The sequence below is a fragment of the Sceloporus undulatus genome, chromosome 1 (assembly GCF_019175285.1).
Source record: "Sceloporus undulatus isolate JIND9_A2432 ecotype Alabama chromosome 1, SceUnd_v1.1, whole genome shotgun sequence".
Lineage (NCBI taxonomy): Eukaryota > Metazoa > Chordata > Lepidosauria > Squamata > Phrynosomatidae > Sceloporus > Sceloporus undulatus.
Genome location: NC_056522.1, coordinates 88,466,367 through 88,492,188, shown reverse-complemented (window position 1 = coordinate 88,492,188; position 25,822 = coordinate 88,466,367). Strand labels below are relative to the sequence as shown.

The window sequence follows — 25,822 nt, the reverse complement described above, 5'->3', positions numbered from 1 at the left end:
TGAAAATGGCAAATGTGTTTTATTATGATTGACAAGATGTTGTAAAATAGCATTCACTGAAAACATTTAAACAAGGTAGTGTATTGGTTAGAGAAAGAAATTGCTGTGAATATGAAAGAAAGGCAATGCAAGTGGAAAAAATTACCATGAGAGACCCAAAGGCAAGGTACAGTACAGGAGAAAGAGTATTGAGAAATACCACTTTTTAAAAAAACAAAACTGCATAGCAGTAAAAAAATACTGGTATCGGATTTATGTTGCATTTCTATACATAAGAGTAAACCAAACTGATTTTTACAGCATTGTTTTAATAGCTCTGGATTAACTTTTTTTTAAAAACACAGTACTGTATCTAGATTTAAAAGTAAAAGTGCATGTAGTGTTGAGGATGAAGTGTTCAAAATGCTTAATATGGTAAGAAATAAACCAATGGCTCACCACAGGTGCAAATGGTTTTCTTTTGAAGCTAGAGAGCCATCTAGTGTAGAAGTTCTTCAGCTACAGTCTCTTCTAAGCAGCCAAGATATATTTCTGCCAACTTCTGTTCAACCACAAAATATGAAAGTTCATATGGGAAAGGTATCTGATGGCAAAATAGTAGTGTATACAGAAGTAACTTGGTAAACTTGGAATGAATCTTCTTAGTTATTTCAAAATGACAACTCTCTTTAGAGAAATGCAAATGCCCACACACTGCTGAACGAAATCATACTATACTTGCATACTGCAGGTTTTTTTCTGTGTAGGGATAAATTAGATCAGAAGGTTCAAAACATTACCAGGCCTATTACAAGATGAGGCCTTGGATCCCCCTTCTCCAAACCATTATGCCTAAATCCAGCATTGTGTGAGTAGACAACACAGCTGAACGTTCTCATCCTCCCTTGCCCCTGCACATGTCTACATTATCCAAAGTGGGGATCTGGAGGGCTCTTCAGCCCTCCAGAGCTAGATGTGAATAAACATGGAGCTGGAATGGCAAGGACGAATCATCTCTTCCTGATTCCACTAGCATCTTTTATTCTGCCATCAACCATCTGCTACTGGATCCTGACATGAAATGAGAAGTGTTCTTCTGTCAACAACATTCTGCAGGACTGAAGGAAAACTTGCCTCTTTGAAGAGAAAGGCAGCTTATAAACAATTAAGTGATCCTAAGGTCCAGAATTACAAAAATCAGCTATACAGAGCAAATACATTTCTTAATGATCTCATCATATGGCACTAGAGAATGAGGCTGAGGTTTCTTTGTTTTTTAAGAAATGGGACAGCCTGAGTAATGAAAAATGTAATTATTTCCCAGATTAGATTCATATATATTGAACATATAAACTCCTGGATCAAGTATACTTGAGTTCATTAAAAACATTACAAACACAACCATTTTTATAATTATTTTTCAATGCTCTTCTTTAAAAGTGAAAACACTTTATCTGTAGTATCAAGCTCAATGATCCAGTAGTAGTATCAAGAATGAAAGCCTCTTTGTTATCCTAATATAGTTAAAGGCATCCTCATAGTTACAGTAAACATTCACCATAATGTCCTCATTAAGGAAGACTATGCTATGGAAAAATAACGGAGTTAAAAAATGAATGCCTATGGGTTTAAGATATGCTTAAGCAATTAATAGGTTTCTCATCTTATAAAGATGGCACACTGGCACATCTATCCTAGACATTTTGATGTTAAGATCTGCTGAAATTTGCAAAGTGTGCTCAGAATCAGTCTCTTACGATCCAAAAGAACCTTGAGGCCTAGAAGTACATCTGTAGACATGTTAACAGTAAGACGTATTTGATGAACATCAAAAATCTGAAGCCCTTCATTATATGTAGTAATCTAAAATTATGAATTCTGTGTAGCTAATGTACAGCAAGATTTTGTTAAAATTCATCTTTTATCATGTAAATCAATAGAAGGAACATGTGTTAAACCAAAATGCTAGTCCAGGTGTACATTAATAACTGAAATACAATAGTAATTTGTTCCATTAGACTGCTAGTAGGAGCAGCAACTTATGTTGACCATCAAGAGAAGGTATCATTAGAAACGAATCTGCTGCCTATCAAATTCAGGTAAGACAATTTTCTGCTCTACTAAAAAGACTTTTGCTATTGCCTTCAAAGATTTGGGGACTGATGTATAACAACACTAAAGTATACATCCTATAACCAAAAACAGCATTAAATATGATTCAGTCAACATACAGTAAATGAGCAGTCTTTCAAAAATGCAAAATCAGATCAAGACCTGCACTGCTAAATGCTGACTAGACTTCAATTTTTAATTTGTTATATCCTAATTTGTAAAGAGACGAAACATATAAATTGTTTGTCAAATTATTTTCTATACCATTCAAAGTCATCTCTGAATATGCATACCTGTAGTAATCAGAAGGTAATCTTAAAAAAAAATGGATACCAATAAATCAGAGATATTCCCAATTAAAAGTTTACAGACTGCAGAAGTTATATAAAACTATCCTGTCCAGCAAGTTCCAATTTTTTCCAAACATTAAGGCAACTTTCATTATTTCTAACCAGGCAATGTTATAAAAAAATAAATGCCACTTCAAAACATTATGTACATAATGTCAAAAAAAATCATCTTTAGTAAACTAATAAAGTGTCACAAAACATTACAGAGGTTATATCAGGTGCTTGAGTGTGTGTGCAACTGGGAGAAAATTCTTTGTGTCTAAAGTACAGGTTTCAAGACAGAGCGCAATGACCGTCCTTCCTTTGTAAGCTCTCGTGTGACACACATACATGGCAGGGGCACAGCTTCCTCTCGTCTCTCCACAGCATTATAACTGCATTTCTTCAAGTGGTCAGCCATGCTTACAAGGTCAGCAAACTTCCATTCATTTACAGTACAAAAAGCTGTGCTGAATCTCCACACCTAGGAAATTAAAGAATAGTATCAAAGTCCATTACATTTAATTTCTTAAGATTCAAAGACCACATCAAGATGTTTAGCCAAACTAAACTAAACTAATTAAACAAAACAAAGGACTAAGCAGTCTTTTTTTTTTAGCAAAAAAATTTCTCAGAAGTTTTTTAAAAAAACAAAGAAAAAGATTTTTATAATTATTTTATATGTGCTGTCCTTTCAGAGATAACCTAATACTTATTGTGGCAATATTTATATTTTGCTGCTGGAGAGCACTGCTCATCTTAAGTCTGTAGCTTAAGCTGACCTTGAATCCTCTTTTCTGGATCTTGTGATTTATACACAAATTATGAACCTGTTAACTTCAGCTGGGGCCCATACATTGTTCTCAGCGATGGGATGAAGGCAAGAGACAAATCACCTGACTTACCCTGCAGCCTACCTTGCTGCCGCCTCAGGTACAACACATCTACTTGGGTCTTGCATCCAGAAAATAAGCATGGTTGGCCAGGAAGATGGGACCAGCATTCCAACAGGACTCTGCCAAACAATGTCCTTGCTTATGCCTCCCTCCCTAATTTCACTTCTATTATTTCTGCCTTAATTTATACCAGTCACAAGTTGATGGGTCTGAGAAGGAATTTCACTTAATGCTCCTGAATGGCTATTAGTTTCCAAGGTTTTTGCCTTCCTCTGTAGCAAACATTTTTGGTTGCACACATTTGCTTTCATACCTTTGCTTTTATTGTCTTAAATACAACATGTCTAGCGCTGGGCACCATGCTGGGACCACATCCTAGTCTTTTGGGAATGCATTATTGGGCCTTGTAGCATTGCTCTTAAAAAAAAAACCATAAATTTTTCTTACTGAGATTGTCATTTTATACAATATTCATTTATTCTTAAAGTTGCTGAACTTTATCAATTTAAGAACATCTTCCATCTCCTGTATATATCACTGTATAAAGTATATTTACAGCACACTGTATAGTACTTTTCATTCTCAAAACCTATATGCCTGTCTTTCTAGACTTCTGGGGGAAGAACTGTGAGGCTTTAGTGACTAGGTGAGGGGAAGGAACCATATGGCTCTTCAGGTGTTGAACTGCAATTCCCAAAAGTCCTAGTCAGAATATTCAATGGCAAAGAGATACAGTCCAAAGCATCCCAATAGGCCATAAATCTCACCCTTACTCTAGATAAAGAACATGAACATTCCAAATAACTAAAAAAACAATGTTCCTATCAAGGAAAAGTATACAAACCTTTTCCTTTACTTGCCATGAAAAACTTCCATCTGGATACATCCTCTTTTCCCAAAGCAGTACAACCATTCCACGTGCCTGTAGCAAACTTCCGCATACATCCCTCATTAGGTGTGATACTCGTGAAAGCTGACACAAACTAAAGCCATCCAGAAATCCTGCAATGTGCTGCAGAACTTCAAAAGGAAGATTACTCAGATGATCACTACGCAGTCCTAAGCAGCATCTCTTGTCAGGCTCTGTAAGCTTAGTGGATATACAGGGCTGCACCCCAAATGATCGAAGATGTCGATCATGAATAACTTTTGCCCCTTGTATTGAAGGACAAAATCTGCGCTGAGAGTATGTACATCCATAATAAGCAAGAGGACACCTCTGCTCCATCCAACCATTGAGACCAGCATGAATATCACCATGTACATTCTTAAAATGTGAAGAAAATTCATTCCGTCTAAATAGCTGTCCACAAACAAATGTAAACATTGAACGTTTTGTTTGGTATCTAGCTACACATTCTAGTACCAAGTCTAGCCCAAGAGTCTGGAAAGGGCTTGGATTTGAGAGCTGTGGATTTGCATGATCACACGCAGAGGCTGAAGCAATTTCTCCTACCATTGTGTTTGTGGCTAGGATTGCAGATGGTAGAGAAAATGTCTGAGTCCCAAAATCAACATGATATCCATCAATAACACGGCTATCGGATATTCCTCTCCCACCAGGAGAGTCTCCAAGGCAAAACAGTAAAGCTGCTGTGATTAAATCTATTCCCTGAACACCCATAGGATCTTCTGTTATTTCCAAATCTGATGTATCTACTGCTTTGTCTTCCTTTGGTACTGGTACTTTACAACATGTAAAATAGTGATTTGCAAGGAAATTGTAGGAACGATGAGGAATTAAAGAAAATGCATCAATGTTTCTAAGTCTGTCTTGTTCTACTTGCCTCTGTAAAAGTTCCTCACTACAGTCACGTGGCAGGTATACATGATTAATGGTGCCATTAGATAAAGTATGCAGAGGTATTTCTTCCCTAACTTGGGTTGATACAGGAATAGGATTGCAAGAACTCAATGTTTCATCACAAGGAGATGCATTACATATACCATTTGTCAAACTAGATTGGTCACATTTGCATCCATCTAGTTCTTCACTTTGTGACAACACATTTGTGTCTGCACTGTCTACATGGAAGCCATTACATAAAGAGGTATTATCAAGGTTCATATTCAGTGTGTATTGTTGGATGATATCACAACAAATGTCACTTGAGCCATTTTTTTCTACCTGGGCATTTTGAGTCAAGGCATCCAGCTGCATGCCACCAACTGCTCCTGTTTTATCATCATCTAGATAGTCATGCTCTGCTTTGTCACACATACTTGTATCAAAATTCTGCTCTTTTGTTTTAAAGTTTTCACTTGCTTCACGTGGTGAAAGACTAAGTTTCGAACTCAACATGTTTATATCTCTAGTAGCAGTGTTAAGGATATCTAGAGCTGTAGCTAAACTCTTAGTTGTTTCCATAGTAGCCTGATAAAGTGCACCATATGACTCTTCATCTACAGGCACCAAGCCGTTAGAAAGTGTAGCATCTGGAGCACTTGCAACAGAAGTCTGTTCTCTGGATTTTGATATTGGATCAGCTGTTTTTGATGTCATCGTTGCTACTCGAAGAGATTCTAGAAGCATTCGTTGATCTTGAAGGGCAAGAGCCATGTCTAACTGTTCAACTTCATCAACATCTTTACTTAGATTTTCGTACGATTTTCGATCTGCATAACTAACGGGCCATCGATTCCATTCCATTGTGCAGCATACCACGCTTGCAGGGCAAGTTTCTAAATGTTCAGCAATTTTGTTTCGAGCTATAGTAAACGGACAGCCAAAACCACTGTTTAGACAAGGCACTCTTTCAAGTGGACAAAGAAGGCGATGTTCTTCAGCTTTACATGAATGAAACACTGCTCCACAAACCATAGAGCAACCAATCAAGTCACAGGAAACACCAGCTTCTGGTCTTGTCATACAACGTCGGCTTACACAGTTGACACAATGTAGATGTTGATGTTCTTCCATGGTATTAGGTTCAGCCCTAGGAAGAGGGTGAAAAAGCCAAGAAAAACAAGATGTTTGTGTTAACATCAAAACAAAATATTTCCTCTATTTGATTTATATACTATCTTTCTCCTAATGAGAACACATTGAGATACAGCTCACTATTAGATATAAATAAAAACACAAGAGGCTGAAATATTGAAACACAATGAAACTGTAATATTAAACACAATTGAATTAAAAGCAATTTTAAACCACAGTAGTATACTGTAAAAGGATAGCACTCATTCATTCGAAGCCCATACTTAACCAGCAAGCATAACTACTGTATTTTCTGGCGTATCCACGTATAAGACTTTTTAACCCAGGAAAATCTTCTCAAAAGTTGGGGGTCGTCTTATACGCCGGGTGTCATCTTATAGGGCAGGTGCTGAAACTTCTGAGCCGGACTGGAGAATCTGCAATTGCCGCATGTGGTGGAGAGAGCTCAAAAACAGCCGCAGCCACATCCCCGCCATATGCGACAATCGTATGAAAGCAACTACTGCTCTGATAGTCTTGGAGACAGGGAGGGCTGGGCAGGCAGGGAGAGCTGACCAATCCAAGCAGGCTTTGTATACAACAAGGTTTCCTGCTAAGTACCTGCATGTCATTTGAATTAAAATTACCATATTGAAATCAAATCTGATTTTTTAAAATTTTTATTTGGTGTGTGTTGGAAGAGGGGTAGGCTTATACGGAGAGTATATCCTAAACTCTATATTTTAACTGGAAAGGTTGGGGGTTGTCTTATATGCCCAGTCGTCTTATACGCCGGAAAATACGATAAATAAAAAGGTCTTTGCCTGCCACTGAAAGGATATAAAGGAGTAAGCTAGCCTAGTGTTTTTATTCTAGAATAGATATATTAAGGTTGTACTGAAAATAATGCATTTGTGTCATTTTTCTCTGAAAGTATTAATCCAAAAGTGATCCTATCATACCACAACTGATAATTTCTGTATTTCTAGGTGTTGCATAACCATGGATATGAAGCAGAAACAGGAAACAGTCATCAGCTTCTTGACCAAAGAAGGATGTACTGCTGCCAACAAAGCTCAGAAATGTGTACAGTGAGGTGACAATTGATGAGAGTAATATGCAAATGTGGGTGAGAAAGTTTAAAGAAGGTGAAACCAATGTTGAAGACAAACCACGTCACTAAAACAGGGTGGACAACATGATTCAGGCAGAGCAGCATATGATTGTCCAAGAGATTGTTGAGGAAACTGGCTGTGGTCACAGTGCTATTGAGCAGATTATCCACAACCTTAGACACAGGAAAGTGTGTGCCAAGTGGGTTCCTCATCAATTAACAGATGGTTTGAAAAAAGAAGGGATGCACATTTGTTCAGAACTGTTAGCAGCATTTTAAGCTCACGTGGACAGCTTTGTCAGGAATGTTGGCATTGGTGATAAAACCTAGACATATCTGTATGACCCAGAGACCAAGAATTCGTCCATGGATGGCGACATTCAGCATAGAAGATTATGGTGAATGTCTTTTGGTATGACAAGGGGATGATTTTGCTTGATTTCCTTGAGAGTGGGACAACAATGAACAGTAACCACTACACTGCATCACTCTGGAAACTTTGAGATGCCATCCGTAAGAAAAGACCACAGAAACAGCTGAATACAATCTAGTTACAGCATGATAAAGCATGACCCCACACTTCTTCGGCAATGTCACAGGCTCTTGCACAAATGGAATGGTCAGTGATGCCACATTTGCCTTCTGATCTGATCACATCTGATCTGGGACCTTCAGACTTTCACTTGTTTGGTCAGATGAAGGAAAGCCTTTGGGGACGATGATATAAGCAAAGTGGAAGATGCTATCAGGCACTGGACAGGGAGTGCCCAAAAGAATATTTCCAATTTTAAGATATTGTACAATTGATTTTTTACTCACCTTGTAGCGTTCTTCAATCGTTGCAAGGAAGCAGGGAAATTTCTTCTTTTTCTTCTAGACGCAAAGTTTGCATCAAGAAGAAATCTCCCTGCTTCCTTGCTTCCCTTGAAACAGTTGAAGAACGCTACAGAGGGAGCTCCATTTCCTTGATGACTAATGGGTGCTTCCAGCATTCAGACGGAGGCTCATTTCCCTTTTTAGCAACTTTTGGAGGGCGATTTCCCAGTGATGAAGGCAAGTGTGAAAATCTTCAAAAAGGTGAAAGGTCTGGAAACCATGATCTATGAGAAGCGAGTGTAGGAACTTGGTATGTTTAGGCTGGAAAAGAGAAAGTTAAGGGGTGACATGATAGCCTTGTTTAAATATTTGAAGGGATATCATATTGAGGATAGAGCAAGCTTGTTTTCTGTTATTCCAGGGACTAGAACACGGAGCAATGGATTCAAGCTAAAGAGATTCCACCTCAATATTAGGAAGAACTTTCTGACAGTAAGAGCTGTTTAACAGTGCTACACACTTCCTTAGAGAGTGGTGAAGTCACCTTCTTTGAATGTTTTTGAATAGAGGCTGGATGGCCATCTGTTAGGAGTGCTTTGACTGTGTATTCCTGCACGACAGGGGGTTGGACTGGGGATTCTACTTAGTCTGCAACCCTAAGGGATTACTTCTAACAGTGAAATTTGATGTGTTTTTCAGTTTGTCTTGTGAAACCCTGACAGATGGAGCACTACTAGACAATTTGTGACTCTCTCAGACTGACCAAAAAAGCAGAGAGAATGCTTGTCAAATAGAGAGACTACAAGATGAGGTCATAAAATGTGAAAGAAGAAAAGGGCAAAAGCCCAAGCGTGCGTGCACACACATGCACACAAAACCCAGCGGGGGGAAAAACAGGAAGACAAGAGAAGAAAAACAAAAGTAAAACAGAATAATACAAGATTAGAGAAAGAGAAGGAGAGAGAGACAGAGAGATGAGGCTACTTAAGTGATCAAACAGATGATGGAACTGAACACTCCAAAAGATACTGCTCTTGAGGAAGACAGAGAGACAATTAAGAGAGGCTTGGGCAGGAGCATGTGATATAGAGAGAAAGGGCAGGGTTCCCACCCAGACTACACTCATCCCTTCACATTTGCTGGGGGTAGGCACACAGGACCCCTGTGAATGTGGAAAAACCGCAAATAAAAACACTACATTTTTACCTGAGAGAACACCTCTCTAGGAATCACTAGCTCCTCCAATGCAACTCTGTGATCAATATCTGCCAGACATTGACTATAGAATTGCACTGGAGAAGCTACAAATGCTTAGTGGAGTGTTCTCTCTAGGAATCTCTAGGTCCTTCTGTGCAGCTTTTGGTTAAAGTTGACCATGGAGTTGTGCTGGAGGACCTAGATATTCCTAGCAAGAACATATTAATAAAATCTATGAATAATCAAAGCCACAGAAGTAAAAGCTGCAGATGTGGACAGACAAGTGTACTCAGCTTTAGAACATTCTGGAGTTGGTTCTGCACAGGTACAAGACCCAATATGTAAAACACAGGCAGGATACAGACTGCCCCTTTGGGGTGGCCTGCAGCCGCTTCATTGAAGCATGTATTGGGGCCAGGGCAGCCACACAGCCCAAAGGCCCAATCCAGTGCTTTTTGGGACCAGAGAGGAGCGGCAAAATGCCACTCCTCCCTGTTCCTGAAAAGGGGTGTCCTGGGGCTTCATGCCCCAGGACACCCCAGGAGCCGCAGCCAGGAGGGAAAGGGGCCACTCAGCCCCTTTCCTCTGGCTTTGTTCCCGCAGGCCATTGGTGGCTGCGGGAATGAGGCGCTCTCCAGGAAGGAGCTCCATTTCAGAGCTCCTTCCAGCACCGCAAATAGGGCACCCTAAGAGCCCTGTAGCGGTGCGATGGCGTCACGTTGCGCCGGTCCATTTGGATGCAGCATGCACGTGACGCCATCGTTACATGTTTCGTATAGATGTTGCCATGCCAAGATGGCGCCTTCCATACGTACTAGGGCTGGGGAGCGTGCGGTTGCTGCGCGCTCCCCAACCCTAGTTTTGGACCCAGCACGTCTGTACTGGGCCACAGAGACCACAACGAACAACACTAAAGATTACACAGAGCCTATTTCCTGTAAAGCAGGAGTAAACAAGCAGGTGCCCTTGACTCCTGATAATTCAGGTTAGAGTTCTGGGTACTCCTAAAATATCTGGAAACACCAGGCTATATAATTATACTATAGTTTCCCCCCTTCTTAATAATACAGTTGGCTCTTCCCTTACACGGGGGATCCGTTCCGGACCCCGCTGCGTAAGGGAAAAACTGCGTAAACTCAAGCCCCATTGGAAACAATGGGGCTTGTTCTCATGGTGCGTACCCGGCATGCCCCATTGCTTCTTCCAGGGCATGGGAGAAGTCTTTCCGGTGCAGCTTCCAGCATATGCTGGAAGCTGCGTATGGCACGCCCATGTATGACGTGGGTGCGCTGTACTATAATTTCATAGTTTTAAAAAAATAAATAAATGTTAAATTGGAATAATAATGTTTAATTTCAAAACACTGATGAAACTGGGGCAATTTGTTCTCAGGATCAGATTAAGACAGTGATTTTTACAAGCACTGGAGTCTTAATACTTACTTTTTTCCTTCAGGCAAACTCAAAGCTGAAACAGTAGGAATTCCATCTCCTGCCAACAGTGCAAACATGGTGAAAGAAATATTTCTCTCTTCCAGAATCCTGTGATACCTGTTATTAAGACAGATTGTAATCACTAGATTATTTCAAATAAATTTGCAAAAACAGATTTTTTAAAAATTGCTTATTTAACAACTTATTCAAATGAGCTGTATTTCTATATTATAATTACAATACTTATAGTCCTTTGGGTAGCTTGCCTACAAGCCTAGAAGAACACAACATTCTGCCAGCTCACAAGTACTGTAAAGAAATTTATTTATTTATTTATTTATTTATTTATTTATTTATTTATTTATTTTTAAAAACCTCTATCCTCCAAGCAAACCAAACATTACTAATATAGATACATACTTGAATATATTCTCCCAAGTTTTTCAGAGGTCCTGAAAAAAAAGATTGACATTAAATGAGAAAAGGACATATTACTACTTCCCAGAGAGTCCCATATAGCATTAAAATAATTTAATCCCTCATTTGTCAAATTTATTCATCTCTTAAAGGCAAAATAAGACAAATAAAAGGATAACTGTGTTTATGATTCAAAAACCAGAGAAGCACCCTGAATATGTAGGCACTTAATCGGTATTTAGAAGTTTCCAGCCACAACAGAGGCATCAAAAGTATCAACCAGCTTTATTAATAAATAACAATTTTACAGATAATCTAAGGATTTTGTCCTAGGAAAACTAGAGAAACCATTATTTCCCTGGATTGTTTTGTATCAACCATTACTAATCCTTTCTTGAAACAATGAGCTTAGATGTTTGCTTTCTTCAAGCAGTGTTCAAGATTTTCTATCAAGCATCAGAAGCACTAATCCATGTTAATGTAGTTTGCTGCAATGATTAATGTCTTATTATGACCCTAATATGTTGGGAGTATAGCCAGACTCTCTCCAAAAAAGCATTACTTGTGTTAATAATTACAATTTACATAAACCATTTCAAATGTTCCAAATACCAAGTTCCCACAGACCAGTATGAATCTCACATTACAGATGAAAAACCAAGGAAGCTTCCTGAAGCTACCTTGTGAGTCAGTGATCGATGCAAGACTTGAACCAGGAAACTGCAGTTCACACATCTCAAACACCAGCAAGCACAGACTAAAAGGCTTCTAAATGTACCAAAATAAGCACTGATCTTTTTTCTTTCACGCACCAATTATATCTTGGACATTCTTAGATGGAAAAATTGACTCACCAAATCAAGACCTTCCAAGAGATAACAAAGCAAAGGGACTTTTTGTGTACTCTCCATTTCTGTTATATGCAGGTGAGGATAATCCCACAGCCAACACGCTGGTAAAATAGATTCAAAAATAAAAACTGAACAAAACTCAGTGAGCTTGGGTATCAAATATCAGAAGCTACCAGTTATCATAATCCCTTTCCCATTTATGGCAGGGTTGAATGGTGTAAATATTACATCTTATTAAGACTATCTTGTAATTAAATAGTTTAATCAAAATGATACCATGTTTAACAAAGTTCACCCCATCTCTCCAGTCTATGAACTATAAATTATACACTATAAACTATAAATTCTATTAACTTACCTGCATATTATTGCTGGAATGGTGGTTGGTTTATTTTTTCCTGTAAAAACAAAACAAAACAAAAAAGACAAATATGTATAGTAAGGCTAATGAGGTGTGTCCTTTCCTTTTAATTTAACTTTTTGATGCATGTTGACTTATTAGAAAGAAAAAAATCCATTGTCGTATCATTGATGTGAATTTACACTGCCATATACTGTGGATGGAACTATAGGTGGCCTCGCAAATATTCTCCAAAGTTACTGCCCAACAAAGCTCTGTCATGCATACTTGTTCATTCATACTATTAAGTCATGGGAATTTTGTAACTTGTGTGTAGCTAGGCTATTATATTAGAATCAAAGTACACTTTTACAGACATTCCACTGAAATAAACAAAGTGATTTTCAAGTAAAAGTGTTCAGTAATCAGTATCAAGTTACATCGAACTGACAGAATACCATGCCAATGACAATAGAATGCCTCACTTTGTATTTCACAATCCTGTGCTGTGTCATTCTTTTCATGGCTATAATATTTTAATTCCTAGTAATCCAAGCACTAAACCGGTTTGCATAGTTAGAAGTAGCAATCTTGTGGTTCAATTGCAATGCATGTGACTGCAGATTATGATAAATCCCATAAATGCTATTCAAACATATTTTGACTGCTTCTATAGATCTTGATCTGTAGAATTTTCCTTTCCTAATTTGTTAGTTTTAGTTAATCATTTCTGTCAAAATGCAACATATCCACAGTTAATGAAAGCTCTCATCTTCTGTCTCAAAGATCTCATTTTCTTACTTTCAACTCACGCAGTTTATTATTTTATAATTTACTGGAGGAGGGATGTGTCTCCTTTGTAGACAGCAGTGTTTCAAACCCAAACAAAACCTTTCTGGAAGTTGTGCTTCACAGGTACTACTGCCATCTCAAGTTTAGAAATGCGAATAAACCCTACTCCATGTTCTTAGAACCATTATGAGACAGGATTTTTAAATAAAAATACAAATATGGAGATTTTTTAAAATACTACATCATACAAGTCCACACATTGGTCTTATTGTAAAGAAGACCAATGAAAAACAAGAATAATGGGCTTGCAATCCAGCCTAGTAAATCTATTAACTCGAACAAATTTATTTCACTTATTACACCCCAGCAGCAGTTCCCAACCTATGCTCCAAGGAGCCCTTAGGGCTCTGAATGCACTTCCCAGGTGCCCTGCAGCCACTCGAGGAAAACAAAAGGAATAAAAATAGAATGAAATTAAAGGATAAGAAACAAAATTAACACTATTCCATTAACTTGTAAAACATAGGGTAGGTCTCTTAGAGGCTCCATCATAGAAATTGATTCTAAAAAGGGCTCCATGAGTCAAAAAGGTTGGGAATCCCTGCTCTAGGGCTTTGGGCATGAATGCTTATAGAATATTTTTTTCCAATTATTATCAGATTTTATTACAAACTTTTAAGTACCAGACTTGAAAAAGCCTAAGTACACAGTACATTTTTGGTTTCTAATTCTATACTGACAAGCTTATATTAAGTAGCATTTGCTTCTGACTTTTACATTTGTTATCATCTTTTGTACACAAAAACAACTTTTTTCAGTTCTAAAGGTGTATGATTCCAAAGGGTTGGTTGTCTTATAATTTACAGATCTGATGGGAGAAATGCAGTTTTTCCAGACACACTATCTTATCTTTTTAAAAACAAAGATTTAAGGTAAAAAAATATGTATACATCCTTGCATTAAGCTGCAATTTGTGCAAAAAGCATGAAAATGTCAGCATGCTAAGAGCATAATATTGATTATCTTTGATAGAGAGGCGGGATATAAATAAAAATTTGTTTATATTTTTATTATAACAACCTCTGATATATAGTTTCTTATCTAACAAACAAACCTAAAAGAACAGCTGCTCATTTCTGATTCGGCAATGTCAGCAAGTAAGTTCAGTTCATCTGAGATGTTGAAGTATGCATGCTTGCCTGTTACCAACCAAGAAACCTAAAAATACACACAGTTCTAGTAAGATGTTCACTGCTCTCAGAAGGTACACACCACCTGATGTTATTGTACATACTACTCAGCTGACCAGAGTTGTCAAAGTGTCTGGAAGGTCTGCTGCCACAGCTAAAATTCCAGCTGCAGCAAACAACCCTATGACCAATGTTTGTATGAACAACTAAGATCATAATAATGAATTGAAATAGAAAGCTCGTGGTATTCCAAGTGTAATCCAAATCCTTCTCAGCCTCTTGTGTATCCAGTTACTATAGCTACAGTTTTAAACTTTGAACAGAGGAATTATAACTCCAGTTCAGAAGGTATTTAACTATTTTATATAATTAACATGTTACCAGAAGGTCAGTACAAATTTTCCTACTAATTTGCTGGACTCAGACATCACATCAAACCAAAGTTTGTGGAACTGACTGCTGAAACCCCATACCATGGTTTGAACTTCCCAACATAAAAAAAGGAAAACTTTGATTTTGAACTACTTGTCTGTTTTTGCTTTTTCACTGGCTCAGCACTGCACTTCATAAATTCACCCTGACGTCCATGACACAATTTCTCCCATTTCCTGAGGCAAAGCAATTTCTAAGTATGCTTTTGTTCACGTGCACAGAGAAATATGTTACAGTTAGAACAAACTGGATGGGATATGTTCAATAAAACGCTGGCTTAACCACTTCATATGTCCCTAGTACAAACAGATCCCATGTTGAGAGAAAGGCGAGGTATAAATAAAATGAATTCAAAGAAGCTAGGAAGCAGGAGTTAACCATCTTCCCACTATAGTCAAACTAGAAAATGATAATAATAATATAATATTTGTTTACTTATACCCCGCTCTTCAGCCAAAAGGTTATCAGAGCGGCTGACAAATTGTTAACTGGACATTTCCCTGCCCTCAGGCTTAGAATCTAAAGAGACAAGATACAAAAGGAGAAGGCAAATGTGTTCCAAGACATTACTTCTTTAATGGAAAATATGGTACCGGAAGCAGAAATAACATGGAAAGAATAGGGATAGGTTCCTTGATGTTGTTTGCCTTAAGTTGGTTCTTACTTCTGGCAACCCTAAGGCAAACTTACCATGGAGTTTTTAGAGGGGGGTTGCCTTTGCCTTCCTCTGAGGTTGTGAAAGTGTGACTTGTCTAAGGTCAACCAGTGGGTTTCCATGGCAAAGCTGGGCTTCAAACCCTGGTCTCCAGAGTCCTGGTCCAAGACTCAAACCACTACACCACACTGACACAAGGTATTTATTGTTGTGCATAATTTCCAAATTGTGGAAACCCTAATGTGAATCTATCATAGGGTATCCTTGACAAGATTTGTTCAGAAGGGGTTTTCTTTTGCCCTCCTCTGAAATAGAAAGAATGGGACTTGCCCAAGGTCACCCAGTGGGTTTCCATGGCCAAATGGGGATTCAAACCTTGGCATCTGGAGACATAGTCCAACACTGAAACCACTATACCAAGCTGGCTTAACACCACAGAAAAAAGAAGAGCAGTTCAATGTGTTTCAGCCAACCTTTCATTCAAAACTGATAACATAAACATGTGAAATAAAAAAAGCAACAAGTCAGGTAAGCCTTGCATAGAGAAAAACACTTTGAGCCTTGTAGATGCCACTTGAAAACTTGTTCCAAAATGCATCCAGGGATGTTTTTCCCCCCTTTTTTCAGCAGCCTTCACTTTTTTATGATTTCCAAACTTACAGATCTATGCTTTTTAAACATGGTGGTCAGACAGATTAATCTGCTCTCCCCTTTTCTTTCCATTTCACTGTTCACTCATGCTCTTTAAGGGATTCTAAAGGCAATTGCTGTCTGCCTTGCCTGTTATAGGCAAGCACATACAGTTAAGTGTGCTCCAGCAGAATCCTATTCTTTCCCAGCTTGAGCTTTATTACATTGTTTACTGCAGACATGCTGCTGCAACCTGGCACCAAAATTCTTTTCTTGTAATCCTCTGTAACTACATTCCTAATATTGATGTTGCTAAAAGAAATTCCAGCTAGATAGAGGACAAAGAGACAAGGGGACTGGGCTGGTATAAAAAGGCTTTGCAAAAAGGAGCTTCTATGTCACAAGTTTTGTTAACTGAGATATGCCTTTATTAACATTTTTAATAAGCTGTGCTCTTGCTATCATAGCTCTATTTTTAAACCACTTCAGATATTTTCCTAGAATTGTTGGCCTTTTAAGTTTACTTTCACTCGCATTTAAAATGGCACCTCTCACGAATTTAGCTAAACAAAAAGACTGAGGTTGATTTGCATACGTATAATCAAAGATCTAATATATTCAAACTTTTGCACAGGTCATGCTATAAAAATTTGCTTTGCATCAGAAACGTGTTGTTGTTTTTTTCCTGTACAAGGCTAACAAAACATTCAGAAAGTAGGCAGAAAAAAAATACTGATGTTTCTTCATGAAATACATATAGAAACTTATATAAACCATAGAATTTTAAACTGTAACAAAACTAAGCACAGATCACCTACTACTGTTACTTCCGATATGTAGGACAAAAGGACTTGTTTTGTTTCTCCATTGCAATTTTTATGGTGAATAAGCCACACTGAATTTATACCTAGAGTACAAACTTCAATATATTATTATTATTATTATTATTATTATTATTATTATTATTATTAACCTTTATTTATGAAGCGCTGTAAATATAATTTCAAGTATTTGGTCTCCAGATTGTATTTCAGAAATACAGACTTGACAGGTCTCTTTCATAATGTTTTCATGACAAAACATTATAATCTCCAGAATAGACTGAGGAATATACCGTAAATGTATGTACAGTGGTACCCTGGGATACGAAAAAGCTCCATTGAAAAAAACTGTTCCGGGATACGAAGGTTTTTTCGGGTTACGAAATTTTTTTCGGCGCGAAATTCAAACGCGACCGCTAGCCACGCTTTGGAAAAGCCTTTTTCGGCTTGCGAAATGCATCGGGTTACGAACGCCGCGGCGGAACGAATTAATTTCGTAACCCGAGGCACCACTGTATTGTCTATAAAGTATATATAAATACAGTGCGGCTTGCTTTATGAGGGGGATATGTTCCGGACCCCTCTGCGTAAGGCAAACAGAGGGTATGCTTGAGCCCCATTGAAAATAATGAGGCGCATGTATGACGTGCGGCGCAGCATACACCATTGCAACCCTGTTGTGCTGAAAGCCACATAAAAGGCGCCCACGTATGACATGGGTGCACTGTATGTGACTGTATGATAATCAAAACCATTTATAGAAGCTTCAAACGTAGTTATACATAGCGTACAGATATAATGTACAGAAAGATCAGAAAACAGTAATACGATCACCCTTCCTAACTCGCGAATCTGAAATCCGCATCCTTGAATATGCACAGAGGGGCAACCTCCACTATTTACAATGGCACGTGCGCCCAGCCGCATGCCCCATTCAAGCCTATGGGGCTTGAATAGATGCAAGCCTCCGCTTTTGCAGGGGGTCCAGGATGGATCCCCCACAAAAACAGAGGGTCAGCTGTACATAAATGATACAAGTAACTCAAACAGGATGATGAGACATCCATTCCTAAGATATTAAACAGGACATATTGACCTGACAGGTCTTCTTCAGATCATTTTCTTCAATTAATACTTACAAGGACTAATTTTTCACTCATGAGGACTATGTTTATAACTAAGGGGCTGTACAGACCGGCACTTTGTGCTGGCCTCTATGCGCAGTGAGGGCTGAGTGTCCACACGCTTGAAGCCCTTACTGCGCCACCCAGGCACCATTTTGGCATGCGCCCATCCACACAGCACATACCATGATGATGCACACTGGGCACAGCGCCCAAACAGTGCAGAGGGGGCATCAGCATGGTGCACCGGTGTGCCTATGCCCTTTTCGGGGCTTCTTTTTGCTCCCTCCAGAGGCCACGGCATGTAGTTACTGCGGCCTCAATCTGGGGCAAACAGGGGCTGCATCCCGCCACCCGTCTGTACAGCCCCTAAATGACACTTATAAAGTTCAGAACTCATTGGGAGTAAACAAATTTTTCTATACTTCTTGGGTCCAAACCACAATGTAGAAATAATCCAGTCTGAGACTACTTTAATTGCCCAGGCTCAGTGCTAGGGAATCCTGGGAACTGTAGTTTATTGCGACACCAGCACTCTCTGACAGAGAAGGCTAAATGTCTCACAAAACTACAGTTCTCAAAAATCCCTAGCATTGAGCCAAGGCAGTTAAAGCAGTCTCAAACTGGACTCTTTCTGTAGTCTGTTTTGGATATAACTCAGCAGTTTTAATAATCCATTCTTCCATTGCCAATGCTTCAGTGGTCTCAAACTGGATTATTTATGCAGTGTGTTTTGAACCTAAGTCACTGCACCAATTAAATGTCACATATACTAGAAATATGTATTGTCCTAATTCTCTTTACCACTATAGATAAATATTACAGTCACCAGGCAGCAAACCTGTATGTAGAGCTCCAAATCATGTTCTGTAATAATGATAATATTAATAATAATACGATTTATTTATATTTCACCTTTTCCTTTCTAAACTTTCCTAAATAAATAATTCATTTGACAACACAGATTATTATAGACATTTACTATATATAGTCAGGTATAAGTCTAGAAATTTTAGTCAAAAAAATGATTCCCAAAACCTGGGTCAACTTATTCATGGGTCACTGTAAGTACTGTACCATCCCCTTTTCTGAGTAGAGTGGCAAAAGGCAAAAGCTTAGTCCATCTTACAAGAAACTAAAGGAAGAACCACCCTTATCTATTTTTTCCACTGCGGTGCCATTTCTGGCCTTTTTGAATGTCTGTGTGGGAAAATAGCAGTGTGCATTGGCATCATTTTTCTTTCCTTCGTCCTTTTCATCCTTTGTTACATGGCCCTAGGTTTTACCCTTGATTTATACATGGGTTATATAAAAATCCATCAATTTGGCCCCAAAACCTGCTCTCGATTTATACATGAGGTCGACTTATAGCCAAGTATATACATTATTCCAGAGATAATAAAAATAGAAGGTATTCAGAAGCAGTACCTGAAGAGTGTGTAACACAGGGGACAAAAGCAGAGAGCCTGATTTCACATTTAAGGCACTTCTGCACTCAGCTCAATGTCTTCTTCCTTGCAACAGCAGACTCTGTAGGGGAAAGAAGAAAAGAAATGTTTTAAAAGTATTCTTGTTAGGCCCCTAAGAACTAGCCTAGGGTTGGGAAATGACTCAAAAGATGTGTATGTGAATCCAAGTATACCAATACAAATTCCAATGTTTTTACTTTGTCTTGAAGTAATCTGAGGGTGAGTGAGAGGTGCTGCTAGTAGAAGTCAGGGTAGCAAGCCATTGTGGTGTAGTGGTTTAAGTGTTGGATTACATCTCTGGAGACCTGAATTCAATTCCTAGCTCAGCTATGGCACGGGACAGACCGCCCAAAAAGGGTGGCCTGCCAGTGGCCTAATTTCCTCCGGAGGGAAGCTGCATCTGCCAAACCATGCGGCTTACCTCTGGAGGAAAAAGAACCCGGAAAAAGCAGGTTCTTTTTGCACAGCAGGGCCAACATAACGAGTACACCAGAGGTGCATTCACTAAGTAAGCAACATGCGGCGACATGTGGACGCCGCATAGCACTTACATAAGAATGGCAGCGCCCGTGTACACGGGGTGCCGTCATTGTTACGGCGCCACACTGTGTTAGGGTTAGGGACCGTGCAGTTGCCACACAATCCATAATCCTAAAATCGGTGCCATTACGGCACATTTACATGATCTGTACTGTGCCTATGAAACCCATTGGGGAGTCTTATGCTCTCAGCCTCAGGGGAAGGCAATCGAAAACCTCCTCTTAACCAATCTTGCCCAGAAACCCCAATGACAGGGCTGGCCTAAATCAAAAATGACTAAAAGGCACACAACACACAGAAAGAGAGAGAAGTCAGGGTATATGCACTATCCTTTATTTTGTTTCAGGTATTTTAGATCTTCTGAGCTAATGTGAAGTAGTGGCTTGAGTACTGGACTAGGACTCTGGAGACCATGGTTCAAATGTCTGCTCAGCCATGGAAACACAGTGGGTGACTATGGGCAAGTCACATTCTCTCAGCCTCAGACAAAGCCAAAGGTAGATTATCTCTGAACAAATCTTGCCAAGAAAATCCTATGATAGGTTCACAGAAATCAAAAACAACGAGAAGGCACACATGTCTTGCAATTCTCTCTAGTGAGTCTTTGCCTTACCCTGCTGCTAATTAACCATATGGTTTAATCCTACTGGTGAGGTTATCCTACAGCCATATGTCATTGCTACAAACATCTCTAAACAAGAACTGCCTGAAATGCAGGTTTCATGATAAAGCATGAGGCCAAACCAAGTAAGACATTACAGCAGGATGGACTGAAAATGCCCAGCAAAGCCCAAGAATACTAGCAAGTTCATTACATATACTGTAGAAAGGGCTTCCTTTTGATCTGGGATGCTGTTCTGTGAATAGCTATATCTATATATAGTGTAAATTGTTTATGTTCCTTGTTACAATTCTTTAACTTTAATAATTAATAATTGCACAGTAGGTAATATTACAGTTATGTTTTGACTTGACCATAAGCATTTTTAGACATGAAATGCATCCCCTAAAATGCCCATTCTTCTTTGAAAATGGTCTTCAGGATTTCATCTTTGCACAGCGTGTCTCTACAAAAGCACTGTTGATCACTTTCATCACTACCAGTTTTAAGAAAGGAACATTTGATCTTGACTCAAGGGCTAGGGTGAGAGATCTGCCACATATCACATGACATTTTGCAAAATGTAAGTTTCGATTAGTATTGCAGTTCTTTTGCAAGGTGCAGACAACAACACACAAACTTTTATACAGCAATGTAGTTCCCCCTCAGAAAAGCCTGCACAGAGCTTGGCAAGACTAAATAAAAGAAAGTAAAAAGTCTGTGAAATAATTCCCAAATAAAGACTAGGCTATCCGTAGATCTATTCAGTGGTGTGGAGCCATCTACTTGCTAAATACCTCATTTTAATCAGCATTTACTGTATATTCTAAACTTTTTATTTGTATCTGGCTATACTGAAATAAAATACTATTTTTAACTGTTACAGATATTCTGAGATATAATATGCATGGTATCTGTGCGCCATGACATAAACCTTCTAGCTGTTGACACCCACACATACAATAAAGACAACTAGAAGGTGGACTTGCTTGGTGGGGGCAAAGCAAAAATTGTGAATGAGATGTTTGAGTTTTATATGGCTGTGGTTGCAATCCAGATGCATACTAGTATAAGCCTTACTGAGTACGCTGGGAGCATGTTGTTTATGAAAGCCTTTATTCTACTTGAATTAAAGCATTTATTTAAAACAAGACACATTGGATTATTACTTCTTGCTCTAATATGTTTTTAGCCAGCACTATTAGTGATTTTAAAAAATGACATTCATGAACTTTCTTTGATTTTAACAACAGATTATAACACAAAAAAACCCTCACCCCATTCCTTGCATTGGAGGGTTTAATACAAATAGCCAAACCCAATCAATACTGCACCCTATTTACATCAAGCAATCATCTTAAATATAAAACCCTGGGAGTAAACCATAAAGATGTATGGAGGGGTGTATATACTTGAAAAAAGGTGAAATAAGGGTGTCTATGAAATAATTCCTTTGAAAGTAAACAAGAAATGAATGTTTAGGACATGGTATTCTAAAAGTATTAAATTCAATCCTCCAAAATACTAGTATCTAAACTAGTAATCTAAGCATTACAAATGAATATACCAGTATGCTATTTAAATATTTCCCCAGTATGTAAATGTTGTCTAAAGTTTCTTAACCTCCTTCATCTGGAAACAGTTTGTCCACTACTTAGCACCCTAAATCCAATGGCTAATCCCAGGCAGACTATACACAAGAAATCAATGGAAATTCAGCAATTATTCAGTAAGGAGTGGTCCATACAGCCCCTAAGGAGTGGCATGCCATCGCCCCTTTCCTAGCCGGATTGGGGCCGCAGCAACTGCACACCGCTGCCCCAATCCGGCCTTTCCAGGGCACAAAAAGGAGCCACAAAAAGCGGCTCCTTTTTGCACCCTGCAAAGGACACCATAGCAGCGACGGCACAGCTTTACAGTGGTACCTCGGGATACGAAATACCCAGGTTACGAAATTTTCGGGATACGAAAAAATCCCATAGGAAAACATTGTTCCGGGTTACGAATGTTTTTTCGGGTTACGAAAAAACTTTTGGTGCTTTTTTCGGCTTTTTCGCACGGAATCGCGGCTTTTCCCCATTAGCGCCTATGGCAATTCGGCTTACGAAGGCTTTTTGGGTTACGAACGGTGCCACGGAACGAATTAATTTCGTAACCCGAGGCACCACTGTATAGTGCTCCTTCAGCGCCATAATGCTACCCACTGTGTGGCATCACACCGCCCTGGGGACAGAGCAGGCCGTGTGTCATGGAGATGCTCAACGGCCAGTCTGCACAGCCCCTAAATCTACTCCAGCTGGGACTAACAACTGAATTATGCCCACAGTGTAGTTGGTTTGAGTGCTGGACTAAAGGCTCCGGAGACCAGGATTCAATTCCCAGCTTCAGCATAAAACCCACTGGGTGACCTTAGGGAAATCCATACTCTCAGCCTCAGGGGAAGGCAATGGCAAACCTCCTCTGAACCAATCTTGACAAGAAAACTCCATGAGAGGGACACCATTAATCAGAAATGCCTTGAAGGTACACAGCATACACACCATAAGCCAATGGGCGACTTGAAGGTGTGGACCCCCACCCACATGACATTTAAATGGTTAAAGAAATACGAAATATTAAAATTATTTTGTTCATAGAGATTGTTCTCCTGTGCTCTAATATTTTTGACAAATGTGAATGATTTCAAAGCCTTGTTTTCAAAGAGCAGTTGACAACTGTGACTCAGCTAAAACATGCGTTGAGGCACTACAGCTGTAAGACACAGACCATGCTGTTTAAAAGGACATTCCAATTGGACAATGAATTGCCTTCCGGATTTTTTTAAATGTCCCAGTTTAAGTAACTCGCTTTAATGTTAATCCTATTTGCATTCCTTGCCTATACAGTATACTGCTATATAAAGCTATATACTGTATTGCTTCAGAAATATGGTGGCTCCTTTGTGCAGGGAAGCACAGCGTTGACATTAACTTCTCTAAGAATAAGTCCAAGCATCAATGTTCACTGGCCTTTTTGCAAACATTTCACTGTAATTTCACACACTTTTCTTATTGGCTGGGTTTTTAAAAACTATATTCTACTTTCAAATATTGCACAGTGTAACCATTACCTACTCCCTTCAAGCAGGCTCTCTTTCATGCCCTATGTGTGCCTCCAAGGTGAGTGGGCTTCAACAAGTTAATTTTAAAAGCCAACGCTACTTTCACCAGAGCTCTGCTCTTCCTTACAAAGTGGTGACTAAAACAAGAATCCTTCCCTCTGGCCCTCATGGGGAGCCAGGAGCAGTGATACCTCCTTTTAAGGCACAGACTTTCCTTCATAAGACAGCCCTCCTCACTGGAGCCAGTCACTTGGGGAAAAATCCAGTTCCACGTAGCCATTTCCCACACTATATACTCACATCAGGAAGTCAGAAACTGTCAGACAGTGGGTCCAGAGCACTTCTCTGTAGAGAAAATTATTTAACACCTTGCCTTGAGCTGGGATGGGGGTGAATCCGGGGAAACCGCCCAGCTCTTGTCAGGCACAACAGGGCTCTTTATTGCATCGCTTGGGAGGAGAGGAGCATGGGCTTGTTCTGCCTGAACTACTGCTGTTGCTGGGTGCCTTCAAGTCTTTGGTGTTTCTGACTGATGGTGACCCTGAGGCAAACCTATCACAGGGTTTTCTTGACATGTTTCTTCAGAGGGAGTATGCCATTGCCATCCTCTGTGGCCAAGAGAGTGTGACCACCGCTGGGTTTCATGGCCGAGGGAGGATCCGGGCCCTGTTCTCCAGGGTCCTACTCCAACGCTCAAAATACATACAGGATGACCAGAGGTCCTCCTTTCCCAGGACCTGCCCTACATTTCAGCCTTCTGTCCAGGAGGAACTTCCCAAACATCCTCAACTTTGAGCAGGACTAAGAAGCATGCATTTACATTTCCTGGAGTGTGTTTTTAGCCTCATGGTGACTAGGTGCCTTTCTTTTCCAGGAACTGCCCTTCATCTCAACCTCCGGTCCAGGAGGAAGTCCATACTGTCCTCCACTTTTGAGCAGGACTAAGAAGCTTGGGTTTACATTTATAGCAGTGCTTTTTTTCTGGACTGTCCTCCATTGAAGTGCCTTGTCCTCCTTTGCAGTGAGGCTGTCTGGTCACCCTATATATCTATATACAAATGTGTGTGTATGTTTATGTGTGTGTGTGTGTGTGTGTGTGTGCATATATGTGTGTATGTATATATGTGTATATATATGAGCATCTATATATTAAAATGTATGTGCAAGTATACATATATGTATATTTGTGTGTATAGATATATATATATATTGTATGTGTGTTTATATGTGTGTGTATATATGTAAGTATATGTGTGTACATGTTTGTGTGTGTGTATATATAATAAATGTGTATGTGTATATACATATATATAAAACTGTGTGTGTATACACAATATGTGTACAATATATGTCTACATATATATGTGTGTGTATATATATTAAACTGTGTGTATATATATATATTTGTATGTATGAAAATGTATGTGCGAATATATGTATATATGTGTACCTATATTTGTGTGTGTGTGTATATATATATATATGTGTGTGTGTGTATATACAGAATATGTATGTCTACATATATATATGTGTGTGTGTGTGTATAGATATATTAAAATGTGTGTGTGTGCATGTATACTGTATGTCTCCATATATATATATACACACACATATATAACCCCCCTCCCCCGTGCCCCTGTCCCGAGCAGCGCAGCCTCCGGTGCCAGCGCATAAAGAAGGGCAGCCACCAGCTGTCAGCCCAGTCATGGCCGCCTTCCTCCTGGGCAGCCCTCCTCCCTGGGCCAAAGGCAGCCCCCACCCAGGTGCCTCCGACGCCGGCGCCCTTTGTTTCCTCCTCGTAAACCGGGTGGGAAGAGAAGAGAAGAAACGAGGAAGGAAGAGCCCAAGCGCCTGCCCTCCTGGCTCACCGTCTTCGGGCCACTGGGCGTCTCGGCCTCTTCTGCGCCAGGAGCCTCCAAGACCAAGCAGCGCTTCTGCTTCTGCTGCGGCGGCGGCGGCCCCGCCCAGGCCCTCCAAGATTCGATCCGGTTCCGGTCAGAGGGAGGGAGAAGGGCGACGTTTGCTACGCGGCCTCACCGCCTCGCTTTCCGGCGGCTCTCTCGC

General features: G+C 39.5%; 1 protein-coding gene across 3 annotated transcripts; it reads right to left on the bottom strand.

Moving 5' to 3' along the window:
* On the bottom strand, positions 1-25,822 carry FBXO30 (F-box protein 30). Of its 3 annotated transcripts, none has more exons than XM_042476366.1 (8): positions 25,627-25,822; positions 19,477-19,578; positions 12,423-12,462; positions 12,068-12,165; positions 11,217-11,248; positions 10,806-10,913; positions 4,161-6,252; positions 1-2,904 (listed from the first exon to the last, which is right to left on the bottom strand). In XM_042476366.1, the coding sequence occupies exons 6-8, from the start codon at positions 10,871-10,873 to the stop codon at positions 2,701-2,703; spliced, it is 2,364 nt and encodes a 787-aa protein (XP_042332300.1). In that variant the 5' UTR covers positions 10,874-10,913; positions 11,217-11,248; positions 12,068-12,165; positions 12,423-12,462; positions 19,477-19,578; positions 25,627-25,822; the 3' UTR covers positions 1-2,700. The 3 variants fall into 3 exon arrangements, with proteins under 3 accessions (XP_042332300.1, XP_042332310.1, XP_042332319.1); XM_042476376.1 differs by lacking the exon at positions 25,627-25,822 and adding an exon at positions 24,059-24,293; XM_042476385.1 differs by lacking the exon at positions 12,068-12,165.

Coding starts and splice junctions, on each gene's coding strand:
- FBXO30 (XM_042476366.1), bottom strand. CDS start 10,873: ATGTTTGCACTGTTGGCAGGAGATGGAATTCCTACTGTTTCAGCTTTG. Junction 6,253..10,805: donor AGTTTGCCTGAAGGAAAAAA/GTAAGTATTAAG, acceptor CCCTCTTCCTAG/GGCTGAACCTAATACCATGG. Junction 2,905..4,160: donor CATGGCAAGTAAAGGAAAAG/GTTTGTATACTT, acceptor TTAATTTCCTAG/GTGTGGAGATTCAGCACAGC.